This window comes from Marasmius oreades, chromosome 10 (genome assembly GCF_018924745.1).
Source record: "Marasmius oreades isolate 03SP1 chromosome 10, whole genome shotgun sequence".
NCBI lineage: Eukaryota > Fungi > Basidiomycota > Agaricomycetes > Agaricales > Marasmiaceae > Marasmius > Marasmius oreades.
Window position 1 is genome coordinate 2234536 of NC_057332.1, and position 14618 is coordinate 2249153.

At 46.1% G+C, this 14618-nt stretch overlaps 5 protein-coding genes across 6 annotated transcripts; 2 read left to right on the forward strand and 3 right to left on the reverse strand.

Moving 5' to 3' along the window:
* Positions 1 to 1016: 1016 nt before the first annotated feature.
* Positions 1017 to 2003, forward strand: E1B28_002741 (uncharacterized protein; the record flags this gene model as incomplete). 2 transcript variants are annotated; one of them, XM_043159686.1, is made up of 6 exons in its annotated part: positions 1017 to 1095; positions 1156 to 1234; positions 1275 to 1356; positions 1429 to 1484; positions 1537 to 1624; positions 1688 to 2003. In XM_043159686.1, the coding sequence occupies 6 exons, from the start codon at positions 1017 to 1019 to the stop codon at positions 1754 to 1756; spliced, it is 453 nt and encodes a 150-aa protein (XP_043003291.1). In that variant the 3' UTR covers positions 1757 to 2003. The 2 variants fall into 2 exon arrangements, with proteins under 2 accessions (XP_043003291.1, XP_043003290.1); XM_043159685.1 differs by having other exon boundaries at positions 1537 to 2003.
* Positions 2004 to 3654: 1651 nt separating this feature from the next.
* E1B28_002742 (uncharacterized protein) lies at positions 3655 to 4669 on the reverse strand. The gene is made up of 4 exons (XM_043159687.1): positions 4570 to 4669; positions 4358 to 4510; positions 3936 to 4301; positions 3655 to 3883 (listed from the first exon to the last, which is right to left on the reverse strand). Exons 2-4 carry the CDS (start codon positions 4470 to 4472, stop codon positions 3828 to 3830), a joined length of 537 nt encoding a protein of 178 aa, XP_043003292.1. The 5' UTR covers positions 4473 to 4510; positions 4570 to 4669; the 3' UTR covers positions 3655 to 3827.
* Positions 4670 to 5835: 1166 nt separating this feature from the next.
* Positions 5836 to 7094, reverse strand: E1B28_002743 (uncharacterized protein; the record flags this gene model as incomplete). Its single annotated transcript, XM_043159688.1, has 7 exons — positions 5836 to 6135; positions 6186 to 6242; positions 6294 to 6370; positions 6420 to 6487; positions 6539 to 6576; positions 6626 to 6870; positions 6917 to 7094. 7 exons carry the CDS (start codon positions 7092 to 7094, stop codon positions 5836 to 5838), a joined length of 963 nt encoding a protein of 320 aa, XP_043003293.1.
* A 2121-nt stretch (positions 7095 to 9215) lies between these two features.
* Positions 9216 to 10526, reverse strand: E1B28_002744 (uncharacterized protein; the record flags this gene model as incomplete). Its single annotated transcript, XM_043159689.1, has 4 exons — positions 9216 to 10023; positions 10075 to 10133; positions 10205 to 10428; positions 10481 to 10526. 4 exons carry the CDS (start codon positions 10524 to 10526, stop codon positions 9216 to 9218), a joined length of 1137 nt encoding a protein of 378 aa, XP_043003294.1.
* A 2429-nt stretch (positions 10527 to 12955) lies between these two features.
* On the forward strand, positions 12956 to 14317 carry E1B28_002745 (uncharacterized protein; the record flags this gene model as incomplete). Its single annotated transcript, XM_043159690.1, has 2 exons — positions 12956 to 13793; positions 13848 to 14317. The coding sequence occupies 2 exons, from the start codon at positions 12956 to 12958 to the stop codon at positions 14315 to 14317; spliced, it is 1308 nt and encodes a 435-aa protein (XP_043003295.1).
* Positions 14318 to 14618: the final 301 nt, after the last annotated feature.

Here is a 14618-nt window from a genome sequence, read left to right on the forward strand (position 1 = left end):
AGTCATACATGTAATTTCAAGTACGGGTGGGTATCAATTCTACGCTATTAGTTATTTCTCTCAGTCTTCACACGGCGGGTGCTCGAGGGGCCCTGATAGGAATAGTGGAGGTACGACGCCTTTTTCGGTGTCATTGGAGGTGCTATGAGTTTCGCGTGCTTCGGAGGCTACTGTTGCACTTTCAATATGTTGTCAAATCACCGGGCTGAGTCGGACATATGCGTCGGTTAGAGCGGGCTGACTTGACGGGAAACTGCGCGAAAACGTGTTTGCAGCGACAAACTATGCCGCCTCGCCAATCAATTTGCCATGCGACCAACGAATCGGTAAAATCTAACAACCTCTTGCTCCAGAGTTCATATTCTTTCGTATGTACTTATTGCAACGTGAAATTCATGATAGTATTCATACAATGCTGATGGCCGTCTGGCCCTGCTTCGGGCATCTCTCCCCTGGGCGGCGTGTGTGCCATCGATTCCGAAGATCACTGGTCACCATCTATGACCTTCTGAACGTTTCCTACGCCTATTGTCCGTTGGAATTGTATTCTTCGTTACGTTCAAGCCACAAAAAATGGGCGGTGATAGGAACGGATTTGGACTTGGATTCCGAGGTCGGACTGGGAGAGGGCGACTTACGAAAGAGGCGTTCCTCGTTAGGGATTGATTCACGTTCGCATGGGTGAATTAGTTGCTTGACCTAACGTAGACGGCTGATTGAATTAAAGTTATATGTGCTCAATGGTTACAACTACGTGAAGAACGCATCAAGTACTGAGTGATCAGTTCTCAAGATCTCAACGTTTCAACCTCAAGAACCACTCACCGTACCTAACCTCGGAATGTGGGCCGTTTCGATAGGAAGCTGAATAAAGCATAAAGCATCATAGCTAAAGCTTTCCCGAAGGATAGCAGGTCATTTTGGTTATAAGGAGGATGGTCAGGACAGTTAGAGACAGCAAACGGGCACTTCTCGTAGCTTTTCTCACCAGTTTCTAACCGCTCTCTGTCTCTAAGATGCTTTTCTCGTTCTTCGTCGTCGCTGCCGTTGGTCTCGGTCAAGCTCTCGCCAGTCCTACTGAGCTCGTTGACAGGGGTGCGTCTATTTGTCGTTCACCAGAGCCGCAGACGTTGAACGATCCCTCTTTTCTTCCAGCCCAACCTGAAATCGTCAGCTGCTACAACGTTGGCACTAAATCTGACCGTACGCCATTCGTGGCTGCAATTGACCAGTGGTGCGCGTAAGTCTTTCCCTTTTGATTATGATACCACTAGGGCTGCGGAAATTATTGAAAACCCGCCTCTCGCCAACAGAAAGGTCATCGGAACGACCCTTCACGATGGTCAAGAAGTCAGCGTGAGTAGATGCTCATCGGACCATCCGATCGCCTGCATTTCTCCTCAAAGCTGACTGGGACCTCTACTGTAGACCGTCTTCGAATTCGGTGCTGTGGATTATTGGCTCTCTGCAAAAGCTATCAATGGGTATGGTTGCATTTTCACGATAAGGATTCAATGACATTTATCCGTGCTTTAGGTGCTCCTTCACCATCGACAGCAACTGTAACCGTCTCCTTCGTCTCCCAGTCGACCAGTGCAACACCAGCGGTGAAAATGGTAAACAGGTGAGTGGTTGACTGGTTCTCGCCGCGTTGCGAGGTCAACTTAACTAACGGGTCTGTGCGTAGGGTGGTGTTATGACCGACCCTTGTGGTCAATGGACTGCTGATCCTGGAGCCAACGGCAATCCTTTCTGAGGACATCCGGTCGGGCTACAGCCCTAGAAAGATATCAAAAGTACTACCAGATATTCACGCAGATGGGCCGCCAACCTAAAGCTTTCGTCCAGACTTCTGGGTTCTGCAATTCTTTTCTTTTCTTGCTCTTCATATAAACACAAAACCTTAAAAAATACGTTTTCGTAGCCTGTAGAGTTATTGAATGATTATTTCCGGTCTGGTAATGTTCGAGCGCGCAATAACCTCCCCTAAAGTTGGTCCGTGCGTATCCTGAGTTGCCGGTTTGACCGAGGTCTGGAAATTGTTCCCCCGACCGCTATGTTCGACTGATTCCCCGATCCTTGGTTGTTGTGGCGTGCAGGTGAGATGAAGATCCCCTCGACGTAGAATTATTCTCTGACTTACCTTTTCACTGGATTAGATTGACCACCTGATGTTTTCTGGTTGAAGAACCTGTCTGAAGCGGAGGTCTGAAGGAACAGGAAGGAGTGAAGTTGAGATGTCACAAGATGTCACACGCACTCCAGGTATCACATGACCGCGTCAGCCATTTCTCTTTCAGTCTTTCGTTTCACTATCATGATCAGATCATTCTTTTTTCGGCGAAAAGTGATTGACATCCCACCCTCTGCAGTTAACCCTGCGCTCTCTGTTTTATTACTACAAAACATTGGACACGGAATTCTACGGTTCGACCACCCCATATGATATTGGACTCGTATTCTGTAAAATCGATGGACTTCGTGGTTAATGAGACTCGCTCTGAGTGAGTTCCCAGTTCTTTGACATCATCAATATATTGATATTGGCAATGTCATAGGAAAGACTTGTCCCAACTTCATCATGAAAGGAAAGCGAAGCCAGGCGGCTTCCGATGACGTGACAAACTTGGACCTCCGAATACGATAGCGATAGCGATGAGATAAAGGCGGCCTTGATGGATGGTATAGGTGCTGAGACAGTCATTACCCTACTACTTGAGTTTGTGAGTCTATACGTGGTATTGATTTCTGGCACGGCGTCTAGATACATTTTCTATAATAGGTTGCTATACTACGACTATTCTGCTGCGCAACTTGCAGCGCTGGGTATCGACATCGATACTCCATACCCACTCTTTGGATTACCAGGACGATTTCTTTACGCGGCAAAACCCTATCAGCGCCTTTCCCGATACACCTTCACCTTCTTACAACGACCCAAATGACCCCAACGTACATGCAGCTTCAGGAGGCGATTTTACAACGGAAGATACACCGAACTCAACCTTGGCGTCAACCCCCCTCATAAATTGGTTTTGGCCCAGTTCCCAGGGCGATCGTTGTCCTCATCAACCACCGTCCAAATTCAATTCCGACGCAACACCTGTTACGGGTTTGGACCTCCCTACACCTTACGTTACTTTTTCTCAGAATCAGTCTATACAGGACGTGGACGACCGTTTATCACCTTTCCGCGGCAGCGCGTCAGCGGACAGCCTTTATGTGCGGGTGGGAAGGATGCACAATCGGTTGTACCGCTTTTCGGGCATCTGCACCATACACTGACAGTGCGTTCCCTCCCCAGAGTACCCCGGAAGGATACTGAGTACGGTCTTCGACAGTACTGTATATATGTACGAACCGAGTCACATATTTACGGCCACAGCAAGACAGGATGTTCTTGTTTTCTCTTTTTTTTTTTTTCGCTGAGGGTGTTGAAGTACGGTACCGGTACCTATTACTTCGGAATGCAGACAATTGACGTGTACTAGTAACTTATGTTTCAAGTCTGAACGTCTCGCTGGGATAAGACACTGGCGTTTTAAAAGGTCATTCAGCCTTGTAAAGTTGAATGATCAACTTCATGCAACGCTCAATTAAACAATTACAAGCTCCGATGGATGTTTGTAATATTAATCTAAAATCTCAATTATGGGTGTTTGTACGATACGACCAGCTTGGGCATCAATCTGGGAATTTGGTTCGTGGACTTTCAATCGGTTGCCCTTCCCCTTTCTCTCGTGTAGTCGTAACAAAGGTTTAGCAGAATACACATAGAATGACTGCCTGACTTTAAATTAGCTTGAATGTATTCTTCGGTATGCATGCTAATCTTCGTCAGACTCTTCTGACTTTGCCTGGATATGACCCATATGAGGATCACCTGGGATAAATCTTAGGAGCAATTCCTGATATCAAGGATTCCAGTCTCTTACCTTTAATTAGAATAGGATACCCATGGCCATTGGCAAACTGTTGGCCACCCAAGTCATACTTGTTATGCTGTAGATACTCCTGAACTGACCCACAATCCTCTTTATACCATATTGACCCGACATATGTCACTACTTTCAGGTTTGGAATGTCATACTTCTCCCAGTCCTGTTCTGCAATCTCCATCCTCCCACTACGGTCAAAGGACCAGTAAAACAATCGATCCTTCAACGGCCAGTGAAGGCACGGCATGTTGTCAATCCATTCAGGGGAAAGAGGTGGGACGTGTAGGTATCTCGGTGGATCACAACTTGACGGAGCAGATGCGAAGGTCCCAGCAAGTTGGAAGCCAAGCTCATCAAAGAAGACTAAGAATACAACGCGTGTTAATAGTGATTACTAGATAGTTATGCCAATTTCATACCCATATCATCAAAATCAACGACATCTTTGTATAAGGATAATGACTGCACGAGGTAGCCAGTGCGAAGTTGCTGGTAATCCTCCGGTGGGAGTCGTAACGAAAACCGAACAGTCATTTTAGATTTCTTGTTATTCTTCACGAAAGTGAGATCAACTAGTGAAGGGATTGTAAAATAATTAGAACCGGGAAATGACTCTGAAAAAAGGGATCACCTGATTTTGAATACCTGGCAACGATGTCAGGAGTACCAAATGTAGAAAGTTGAACGGACCACACAGGAGATGAGATGGAAGGAAAGTACGCGAGGATTCCGGGTTTTCTGACATCAACAACATCAGGGAAATCCCAAAATGCGAATTGGTGCAAATTCGCACAAATTGAACTAACCTAGCTAATCTGCGCAAGTTTGGCTGTTTGGCGCAAAACTGTGTAAATTAGGATAATGCCCAGAAATGTTTGGGGCAAATTTGCACTAGTTTGTGCGAATTCCACCTAAGTTTTTGCCAAAGCAAAAGGCAACTTTGCTATTTATTCATGAATTGTATCCATAAATGATAACACAGATTTAAGTAGTGGGAGGGGTATTGGATACTTGCTTTTATCTGAGTGAACTCTATCCTGGCATTGGACTTTAGTTGGACTTAGAGAATTCTCAATTCTTTTTCATAGTTGTCACAGTTGTGAAATTTAGTGGTCGCCGTCAAGTCATTGAATGACTTGCCGAGATCACCGATTTATCCGAGGGACCGGGTTGCAGGTTACGTAGTACGACGTGTCTGGTTATTATATGTACGTTCTTCTTCATTCCTTTTTCCTTCATTCCATCACTACCACTCGCACTCCAAACTTTCCTTCTCTCCCCAACTCTCTCATATAATTTATTCTTCATGGTATGCTCGACAAAAGAATGCCGGCAAGACTCAGGCCCGGGTCCAGCTCTGAGCTAAGGTTTCTCGGGTGGTTTGGAACAGCTGTAGAAGCAAGTACGTCGTCTTTGTTGTCCGCCTTATCGTGCTTTCAACGAATTTTTAGGCTTGTGTGATTCATAATTTGTTCTCATCAAACAAGGATCATCAAAGACTTGATGCTTCTTCCACTAGTACTGTCAGTAACTGTTTACTTCTGGTCTGGCTATTATTCACTGGTACACACAGGCTTTACACTTCGTGATAAATTGGCAGGAGATGTCGGGTCCTAATCACATTGATGTACATATTTAGATACAACCACATGTAACTTAGTGAACAACGTCAATATACACTACTTGATTATTTGTTACAAGTGCGACGAAACGAGGCCCAACTATTTGTAAGAAATGTGCAGATTTGCGTCAATTAGAGACACCCAAATGCACGCAAAATAGCACAAATAAGCACGAATTAGTCAAAATTCGTTGGGGGGATGTGGAAATAGCAAAATTCGGAGAAAGTCACTAACGGTCACAAATTTGACGCCTTGGTGCGAATTGGTACAAATTATTACTGATTTGTGCAAATTCGCATTTTGGGCTTTTCCTGATGAACAGTGCCAAATGTGAGAACGTCATGGTGGCGGACAAAGGATGATATACTGCGATATGTTCTGAATGATGAGACCAGCTGTAAGATGTTTGGAATAGCGTGGATGATCTCGTTGGAATCGAGTGGTGGGTTGCAGTTGTGTGGAAGTGGGGGCAGTCGATCAAAGTAGTAACGGTCTTCGTCGTCATCGGAGGTTACGGCTACGATGTCATACTGGAATGAACGAGTCTTCAGATTGAACGTCCACCCAGATGCAAGCTGAAACAAAGCTATTTTAGGCTGCAGGGAATGTGAGACAATGAGCTTACTGGAATTGCCAATTTCTGTAAAGCTTCGTCGCCTACTACGTCGAAAAAGGAATGATTCTAAACACGAGATCAGCTGAGATCGACGACCATCAAGGTGGATATCCGCACGAATCTGTAGAACAGGTAGGTCCATACAATCGGTGTCTTTTCACATTGCTCTATAATAGTCTCCACATCAATGGCCTCTAGATGCAATTCAGTCTCTAACAATGTAAAGAAAGCAGCAGAACGCACCGTCGTGGTATATCAACGTTGGTGTCATCGACCGACCCACTCCAAATATTTGTGTAAGCCAGACTTGACTTCAACCAAATAAGAAGCTGTGGAGCCCAATTATAGAAATCAGAGCTCACCGCTGAGAAAGAGCAGTTTCACAAAGTGGTTCTAATATCTGGCCCAATATGTCAGGCTTAGCGTCTTCGTCAATGAGCTAGTCATACCCTCCATATCTTCTCGACATCCCCACCGTCCTCAGGTTCAAGCGAAACGACCGTAAATCGTCGATCTTCAAACCCAGGAACAATTTCCGCGATTTGCGTCCTTTTCCGAATCTTCACAACACCTCCCACTCTGTTTCGAAATGGGTTTGTGGTCTTCAATTTGACGGACACATGATGCGTCTCTGAGGACACTTCGCATAGAATAAGTATATCGCACATATCAATCTGAGCCTTTGTCCGCCACGCTGGTATTACATGTAAGCCACAACGAGTGTCAGACTGTACGCCTACTCACCAAAGTCAGCCATTGGTCATCGTCCCTCCGAGAAATCGACAATCCATGTTCGAGTTCGGGGCGTGCTGAAATATAGCTGTTGTAATTGTTGATGATATTATTTGCGTTCGTAAATGACTGGCCCCCATAGAATTGGATACGTGATGCTCCCTCGAAAAAGCGACCTGAGGACATCCGAGTTGGGCAGGTTCAAGAGAGGACGAGGAAGCGACGTGGCCTCACTCCTGTGCATATGCATGACAACGTTGATGGCCAGGGATTTTGAACAGCACCCCACTTTGAGTGGTGAGATAGATTGAACCAGGAGGGGGGCACATTGGGTAGTATGTCCGATCCGTTGACCCCCATTTTGGACCAATTTTGGTACATACTTTTGGGTCAATTTGGGCAGGTATTTGGTACATTTGGATCGGGTAGGTGAATTTTGGTCCATTTTGTGTACATAACCGATACAACCTCATATCTACCATACCTGATTATTTTAAGGGTACTATATTGTAGAATAATCGAAACAAACACTAAGAACAATTGGAGGAGCTAATCTGACTCGCCCTCTCTGTCTTCAGAGCCAAACTCGTAAGGTATGTTACTCTTGAGGCGTCCGAGCCCTCGCACAGAACAGATCCTGGTGCGTGGTTGCATGGTGGACGTTGCGGTGAGAAAGTGAAAGGTAGCACTCAGGTTGAAAACAAACCCAAGGGCATATAAATCCGGTACCCAGGACAACCCCGATTTTTGGTACATACGGATCGGACTTGGCTACCGACGAGCCCATTTATGCACATTAGGGATCGTAGGTGGTACTCAATTTGGGTCGTTTTAGGTACACTAGGATCGGAGTGGCGGCCAAAATGAGACCCATTTTTGGTACATCCCGGATAGGACCGTCCAGTGTATATGCCCCCCTCCTATTGAACCAACTCTCACGCGCTTGAACTTGTTTGCGAGTGATACTGACGGAGAAGCGTGGTGCATAACGTCGGCGTTGGCGCTGGGTGTCCGTCATCGCGAGCCTGGTCACCACTACGTACTCTTACTAATACCACCATGATCTCCACTCGCAAAAGATCCCTGGGATAATTGGCATTGCTGAAAAATTCGAGGAACATTCAAGAGAACGATACTACAATGCTCGGGAAGAGTGTGGTAGACATTCGGAGGCTGACCGCGAGGGCACCAAATTTGCTAGCCCTTGATTCGTGAAACTAGCCCATAAGTTGTAACATCGAACGTCGACCTCAACTTGGTATCCATGATTTTTCTCAGTTGGAAGCAGTTGGTTTTTTTTTTGGGAAGGGGACCGTTTTACCACGAAAAGAATGTTACGAGGGTGGCTTACCGACGGCAGGAGTAGCTGCAAACCAGACAAATTTTAAAATCAGGCTAACGAGAAATGCCGAAATCGGGCCGCACCTTCATCCAGGATCAAAAGTTTACGCTTCCTCCGAATTGCTCTACTAGCATGACCGAGAACGTACTGTTGCCCGGCTGGTCCCTCCACTCGAAATCTCGGAATTCAGGATCAGTTTATCCTCCAACTTAGAAGCGGATGAAATGTCTTCGAATATTGTAATAGCTATTTTCAACCAACGGATCTAGGTATGGGGTCGGATCGTGTATCCAATGTGAGAGGCTTTGAGACCATCCGGGCTACACTGCGCGGAGAGGCTTTCTACTCTCAGATCAGTAGCAATTGGGGCAGCGCAACAGTCTGAGGCTCAAAAATCGCGAACACTTCACCAGTGACACCGTTTGATATTCGTCCGATGACATTCTGAACTTGATTTGAAACAAAACAGATTCTAGAGCTTTCGAAAATATGGCGGCTTTGCGAAGAAAGAAAGTCGCGACGTCGTAAGTTGACTGATGGGTAAAAGCGAGAAGGAAAAAGGGAAAGAGAACAATGATTGAACAAGAAAAAGACCGCCACGTGAGAAATACATTGATAGACTGCGAAACATCTGTGCATATTTGCTGAACATAATATACTCTATTCGGATATGGTAAGTGGTTTGGAGATGTGGAGATGTGCACAGAACACATCGCCTGGACATTCATTCCAACCTGGGGGCATCGTCCAGGATGCAGGCTCCTTCTCCATAGGACTGGCTGGTTTGACGAGCACATAGCGGATGATAACAGTACGGTTCGGTCGTTCGGAGAGGATGGACTTCTTTATCCCATCTATGAGCGTATATCCTTCATCGGAACCCCCAAGCCGACCGTCACCCACTGTGAGTTGAAGTACCCATAGTATAAAAGTACTACCCCGGAGTTCAATAAGAATACCGTCCATTAGCGATGTGTTACAGATGTCGGAGAACATATAAACGCCTGTTTTGATGTCCTTCCAGCTGCTTGAGTTAAAGGGAATTTGGACCGCTCAAACGGTAAAGTTGCATTCCGGACGATGTCGAGATCATTTGGTGTGGTGAACGTTGGATTAGAGGTATTCGTGGGATCTGTAGGCACCATACGAACTAAAGGAATGCCTTGCTGTGATGTTACGAGGAATCGCAGGGCAACACCTTTAAACAACCAACCAGCTAGCCACCGTGCACACTGAAGGGAAAATAACTTGACACAGGCGTGAACAATTCTTTCGGTTTCAAGTTGATGTTGTCGCAGTCGGCGCATTGCCCGATTTGCGATTTCTGTTGATCTAATGGTGATCCTCAACTCTGGATTTACAGCAACCTTATGGATCTGTTCACCGTCGGCAGCCACGAGAATGATCCAATGTGAAGTTCCTGGTAAGAACGGGTTGGCAGTCGATGTAACAGCAGTAGCTAGATGGTCCAAGTTGAGGCTCATTAGAGCGTCGTCCAGTTTCGCTTCTACGCGCGACGCGTCGACGATGGCTGCGAAGACGTCGCGGACTAAAGGGCCGAATTTGGCTGTGGCGACATCGATTAGCACAGACAGCTTGCTGGTGCGGTCGAGCGGGCCGGGATGCGTGTCTGCTTGTAGACGTGCTTGCTCTAAAGCTGACCTGAAGCGACTGGCAATGTTTTGATCGACGCCTGCTTTTGCGTTTCCATGCTCATCGAAGGATTCATGTAGTGTATTCAGAAACTTTGTGTTCCTCGGTGTCACTTCAAAACTGTAAGCGTTGAGTGAGATTGAGGGTATCGGATGACGATATGTTTCATACCATTTCACAAGTTCGTCTTTTGTCCAGAGAGGAAGCACTATTTGTGTATGAAGATCGTCCTGTTTGGTCCATAAGTGGTTGGCTGGATTGGGGGGGAGGCCTGGATAATCCTGGTCCATCGATTGCCGACACTCAAGGAGCCGTTCATTCTGTCGAGGTTCAGAAAAACAAGGAGAGTCGCTAATTCAGTCTTGGAACGGGGTAGCTCTTCTGAAGCACAAGCACTGTTTGTGGATCCGTAGAATACCGTTCCGTCGTAGAAGACGTATGTGATCTGGTTTTCCACGTAAACAAGTGGTTGATCTGTCTCGCGGATGATACGGCGGATGAGGTACCACAGGGCAACAGTTTTGCCTGCATTACTTATGATCAACTAGGCGACGGACAGCAAGGAGATCCCACGTACCTGTACCAGCCTGGCCAGTAATGAGAATTTGAAGATCTTCATCCATAGCCAACGTCCACACTTTTGAATATAAATCGTCGTAACGTGCTCTTACCCGAAAGTTACCTTGTACTGTCGGGAAAGTAAACTTTTGATTGGTTTGCAGTTCAGTGCTCCGGCACACTCTATAGAACTTTTGCCAATCTTCATGAGCCTTCTCGAATCCTGTTGTACTGAAGGTCCAGTTGTGTATGTCTAATAGAATGTTTGGTTAGTTGCAAGTTAGCCTAAAGAATGAAAGTCGTACCTAGGCTGTTCAATTTCTGCTGAATAGGTTCACTCATCCTCAATTTCATTGCGTTTGTGGTTGGGGTTCTTGTGAAGCTTGTGTAAATTCACTGGAGGCATTTTGCTGTCATGTGGGAACTGTCTTGTCTATGTCATGTAAGCCGTATGTGGAAACGCTTATTGTGACCAAAATGTGACTCAAACAATAAACATTGATGAAATTTAACCTAAATGAGATCCCAGTTTTGTAGTAAAATATATTAGTTGTTGTGGCCAATGCAGTGATCATTTGCGCAAAAGGTGCCGGAATGCTAACTCAATGCAGGGTCTTTGTCGCTTCGACGTCGATTGTGAAGTCACTAAGTCACGTGAATAGTGACCTCATGTAACATTGAATCAGCATTACAGTGGCTTTTACACAAACACTCACTTCATTAGGAACAATAACTAATATACTTTACTACAAAACTATTATCCTATTTAGGTTAATTTTCATGAATTTTTATTGCTTGAGTCACAATTCGGTCACATCAAACCCTTCCACATACGACTTACATTACTGCCACATGACATAGACAAGACAGCGCTCACATGACAGCAAAATGCCCCCAGTGATTAAAGCTCATACGGGTCACGCCAAACACCATTGTCACCGTCCTCAGTGTTACGAACCGGGCTACCCCTATTCTCTCTTGACCTCCTTTTGGACTCCTTAAATGTCCCCTTTATTTCTCCTTTCAGTTTCTATGCATGGATTCTTCGAGTCTTCCGCGTTTCAGTTTGATTATTTGTTTATATGTACATACCTGAGTTACATACGTGAGGTAACGATAGCCAATGGCATCGCTCTTCCGTTCTTCCCTCGACATTCAGCTAAGTCTATTTCTCCCTCTGGCTTTGTCCTCACTGCATGTATTTCAATCTTCCTAAGTGCCCTAGATGCATTCGTAATCTAAAATCAGACATACTGAGGGTGCCGACCTGCGCTTTTGGTGGTTCATACCCAAGTTGATTTGACATAAGGCTCCGATACCACCTCAGTGGAGACGAAGAAGAAAGGCCGGCTCGTGAAGATGCGATGTTCAAGAACGAGATTTTACGACCAATGGAGGGGACCATGGAATGGCCCATGGGAGAGAGGCAGAGGGATTGACGGGATGATTATAACGCTCCCTGGACCGACTATGACCGGCGCATCTTTCGGAATTTCAGCTCGACAGAAGTGTCTGCAAGCAGCTGAATATTAAAATACAGCGACAGGACATGCTGCGATCACGGGCCAATGCAGACATCCGATGCTCAGTATCTATCGTGTTCTGTCTTCTCAAGCTGGTGTTCACGTTTCTCCATTGCGATGAGCACGGTGGCAAGTGGGTGTCATGGGATCAATGGACACAGAATCCAGTTTCAAGTCCATGGACGCGTCTCTCGATCTGGGAGGGGAGTTCATCGGCACGGGTAACAACTAGTAAGTTCGGACTCAAAGACGTGATCCAGGTTGTAATACTGAATTCTGTGATGATACAGCTAGGACGAGACCTTGGAAGAAGATTTTATTGGCGAGTGGGTAGAAAAAAGAGGGATCCGTTTATTGCTTTCAAGGTATGTTTGTAGTTCGTACGGCATCTACGTGACGTCCAAGTCTCATGCATTATACGCTATCTCGCAGTAAACGACTGGTTTCAAAGAAAGCAGACCCGAAAATCGCTCAAAAGGTAAACTACTCCGGGGACAATACGAAGAACATGCATCTCAGCGTCAACGCAGCATGAGAAAGCATCGCACTGACTGCATCGATATTAGCTCTACGTGCATCTGTGAGACTATGCTATAGCTACCTCAATTGAGGAGATCATAAATGGACTCAAAGCACTACCTATCGTCAGCTCACGAAAACCTACACAGGGCAGCCGTCTTGGTTGCCGAATACGGGATGTCATTAATCATTCCTAGCTGCCAAACGCGTAATCTCTAGGAATGATTACTCGACAGACACTGGTGTTTGTATGATAACTAAGTGACTTACCATAATTTCCTCGTCCGATCTAGTATAGTCCATGACCTACATCTATTACTCAATACTCAGTAATACTGGCTGCGAGATTTGTTATCAACAGAGAGCACATTGGCGTAGTGGAGAAAATGTGGGGAACACGGAGCGCCTTTGTCATAAATAATGGCCACTCCTTTCTTTTACCTCTCACCATCATGTTACCACTCGAGCTCATTATCCAGGCACTCTCTTTCTTCGATAGCCACGATGACTACGAGACTCTGAAGAGCTGCGCTCTCGTTCATTCTTCCTGGGCTCCGATTGCGCAGGCTAATCTGTTCAGGCATCTCATCCTGAAATTCAACTCTCCCCGACACGAGGATTATTTCGAGATCAGTACCCAAGCAACCATCGCTTACAACTTACTCATTGAGTATATTAGTCACAATCCTCGACTCGCTACATACATTCAGCAAGTTTCACTGCACCATTTCGAAAGTTTTGGTCGCACGCACTTGATGTTTTTAGCGCAGAAGGAACAGGAGGAGAGGACTGCCATACGCAACCTTTTGTTGGAACTCACGAGTGTCAAAACGCTCAGGTTACTTCGCTTTGGTGTTGTGGATGGTTTTCATGACGTCCTAATCCACCTTTTCCGACTACCAACTCTCACTCGATTCGAAGTAACGTTTGCGCGTTACGCCTCCACAGCTGATCTTCTACTCGTGCTCTTCAATGCCACCAACTTAAAGGATATCAGTATGGTGAACATCGGATTTGATGGTCGCGTACTACCTTCTGCACAAGACTCATCTCTTATTGCGGCACCACAATCAATTCATCTGAACAGTCTACATTTCAGTCTGTGCCCTCTCGACCATATCATCCCGTTCTTCAGCGAACCACATTGCCCGCTTGATTTCTCGTCTCTCCGCACGTTGCGTCTGCACAGAGCGAAACTTTTCGACTACGACACGACGGCGCAACTACTCAGCCTTGTAGGGCAAAGTCTTCATCATCTTGAACTTCATGGACCCGACCGTGTGTCAGAAGGTATGCACGTACATTGTTCGTTCGCCTTACCGCATCTCATCACGTATGATTTAGACAAGGACAATGTCCATCTCGGTTACACTCCCAATCTCCAGTCGCTCACCCTCCTGAACTTACGCCAAACCCTAACGTACAACCCTATCGCCTGGATTCAGTCCCTGTTTCCTGTATCGATCGCCGAGGAGTCACCCATAACACCATACCTCCGAGTCGTCACTTTTGCAGTCGTTGCAGACACTCCCAACTCGATTTTGAGAGCCGTTGGCCCCGCCCCTTGGTCTACATGGAAGACAGTCGACGCCCTGTTTTCGTCCAATATATCCCCACAGCTGCAGTTTCCATGTCTACAACAGGCTCGAATGATTGTTAGTACTCCGAGTGAAGTTCTCGATCCGAAGTTAGTGTGCATTGTAGAGGACCAATTTCCTGAGTTGATGAAAGAGGGAAAGTTGGCATTGGAGACAACTTGTTGGGAGGTGGCGACGACGAAGGCTGTTATGAGGTTGAGTGCACCTGTTCCGTAGAGGGCTACTGTATGTGACCGGTTTTTCTCATTTCAACAATACACGGTTTTCACCCTACCCGCAACAAGTCAGTTAACTTCGTCTTTCGACCACCGCCGGCTGTCGTATCACATTGATAGCGTAGTGGTAGAGGGCAACCCGTAAATTGGACAAAGAGGCACTTGCTTGAGCAGGCGGGTTAGCGGATGCCACGGTTACCACTGGGCGCTTCTTTTTTTTGACCTGAACAAAGCCCTTTGTTTCCTTTTCATCGATTTCATGACAACTGGGCGGCCAAAGCCCATGCCACAAAGAACTCATG

Bases quoted from the DNA above. Each gene is read 5' to 3' on its own strand.
- E1B28_002742 (XM_043159687.1), bottom strand. From the start codon at position 4,472: ATGACTGTTCGGTTTTCGTTACGACTCCCACCGGAGGATTACCAGCAA. The intron at 4,302-4,357 runs GTATGAAATTGG...TTGTATTCTTAG, and splicing joins CGTTGATTTTGATGATATGG to TCTTCTTTGATGAGCTTGGC. The intron at 3,884-3,935 runs GTAAGAGACTGG...GATTTATCCCAG, and splicing joins GTATCCTATTCTAATTAAAG to GTGATCCTCATATGGGTCAT.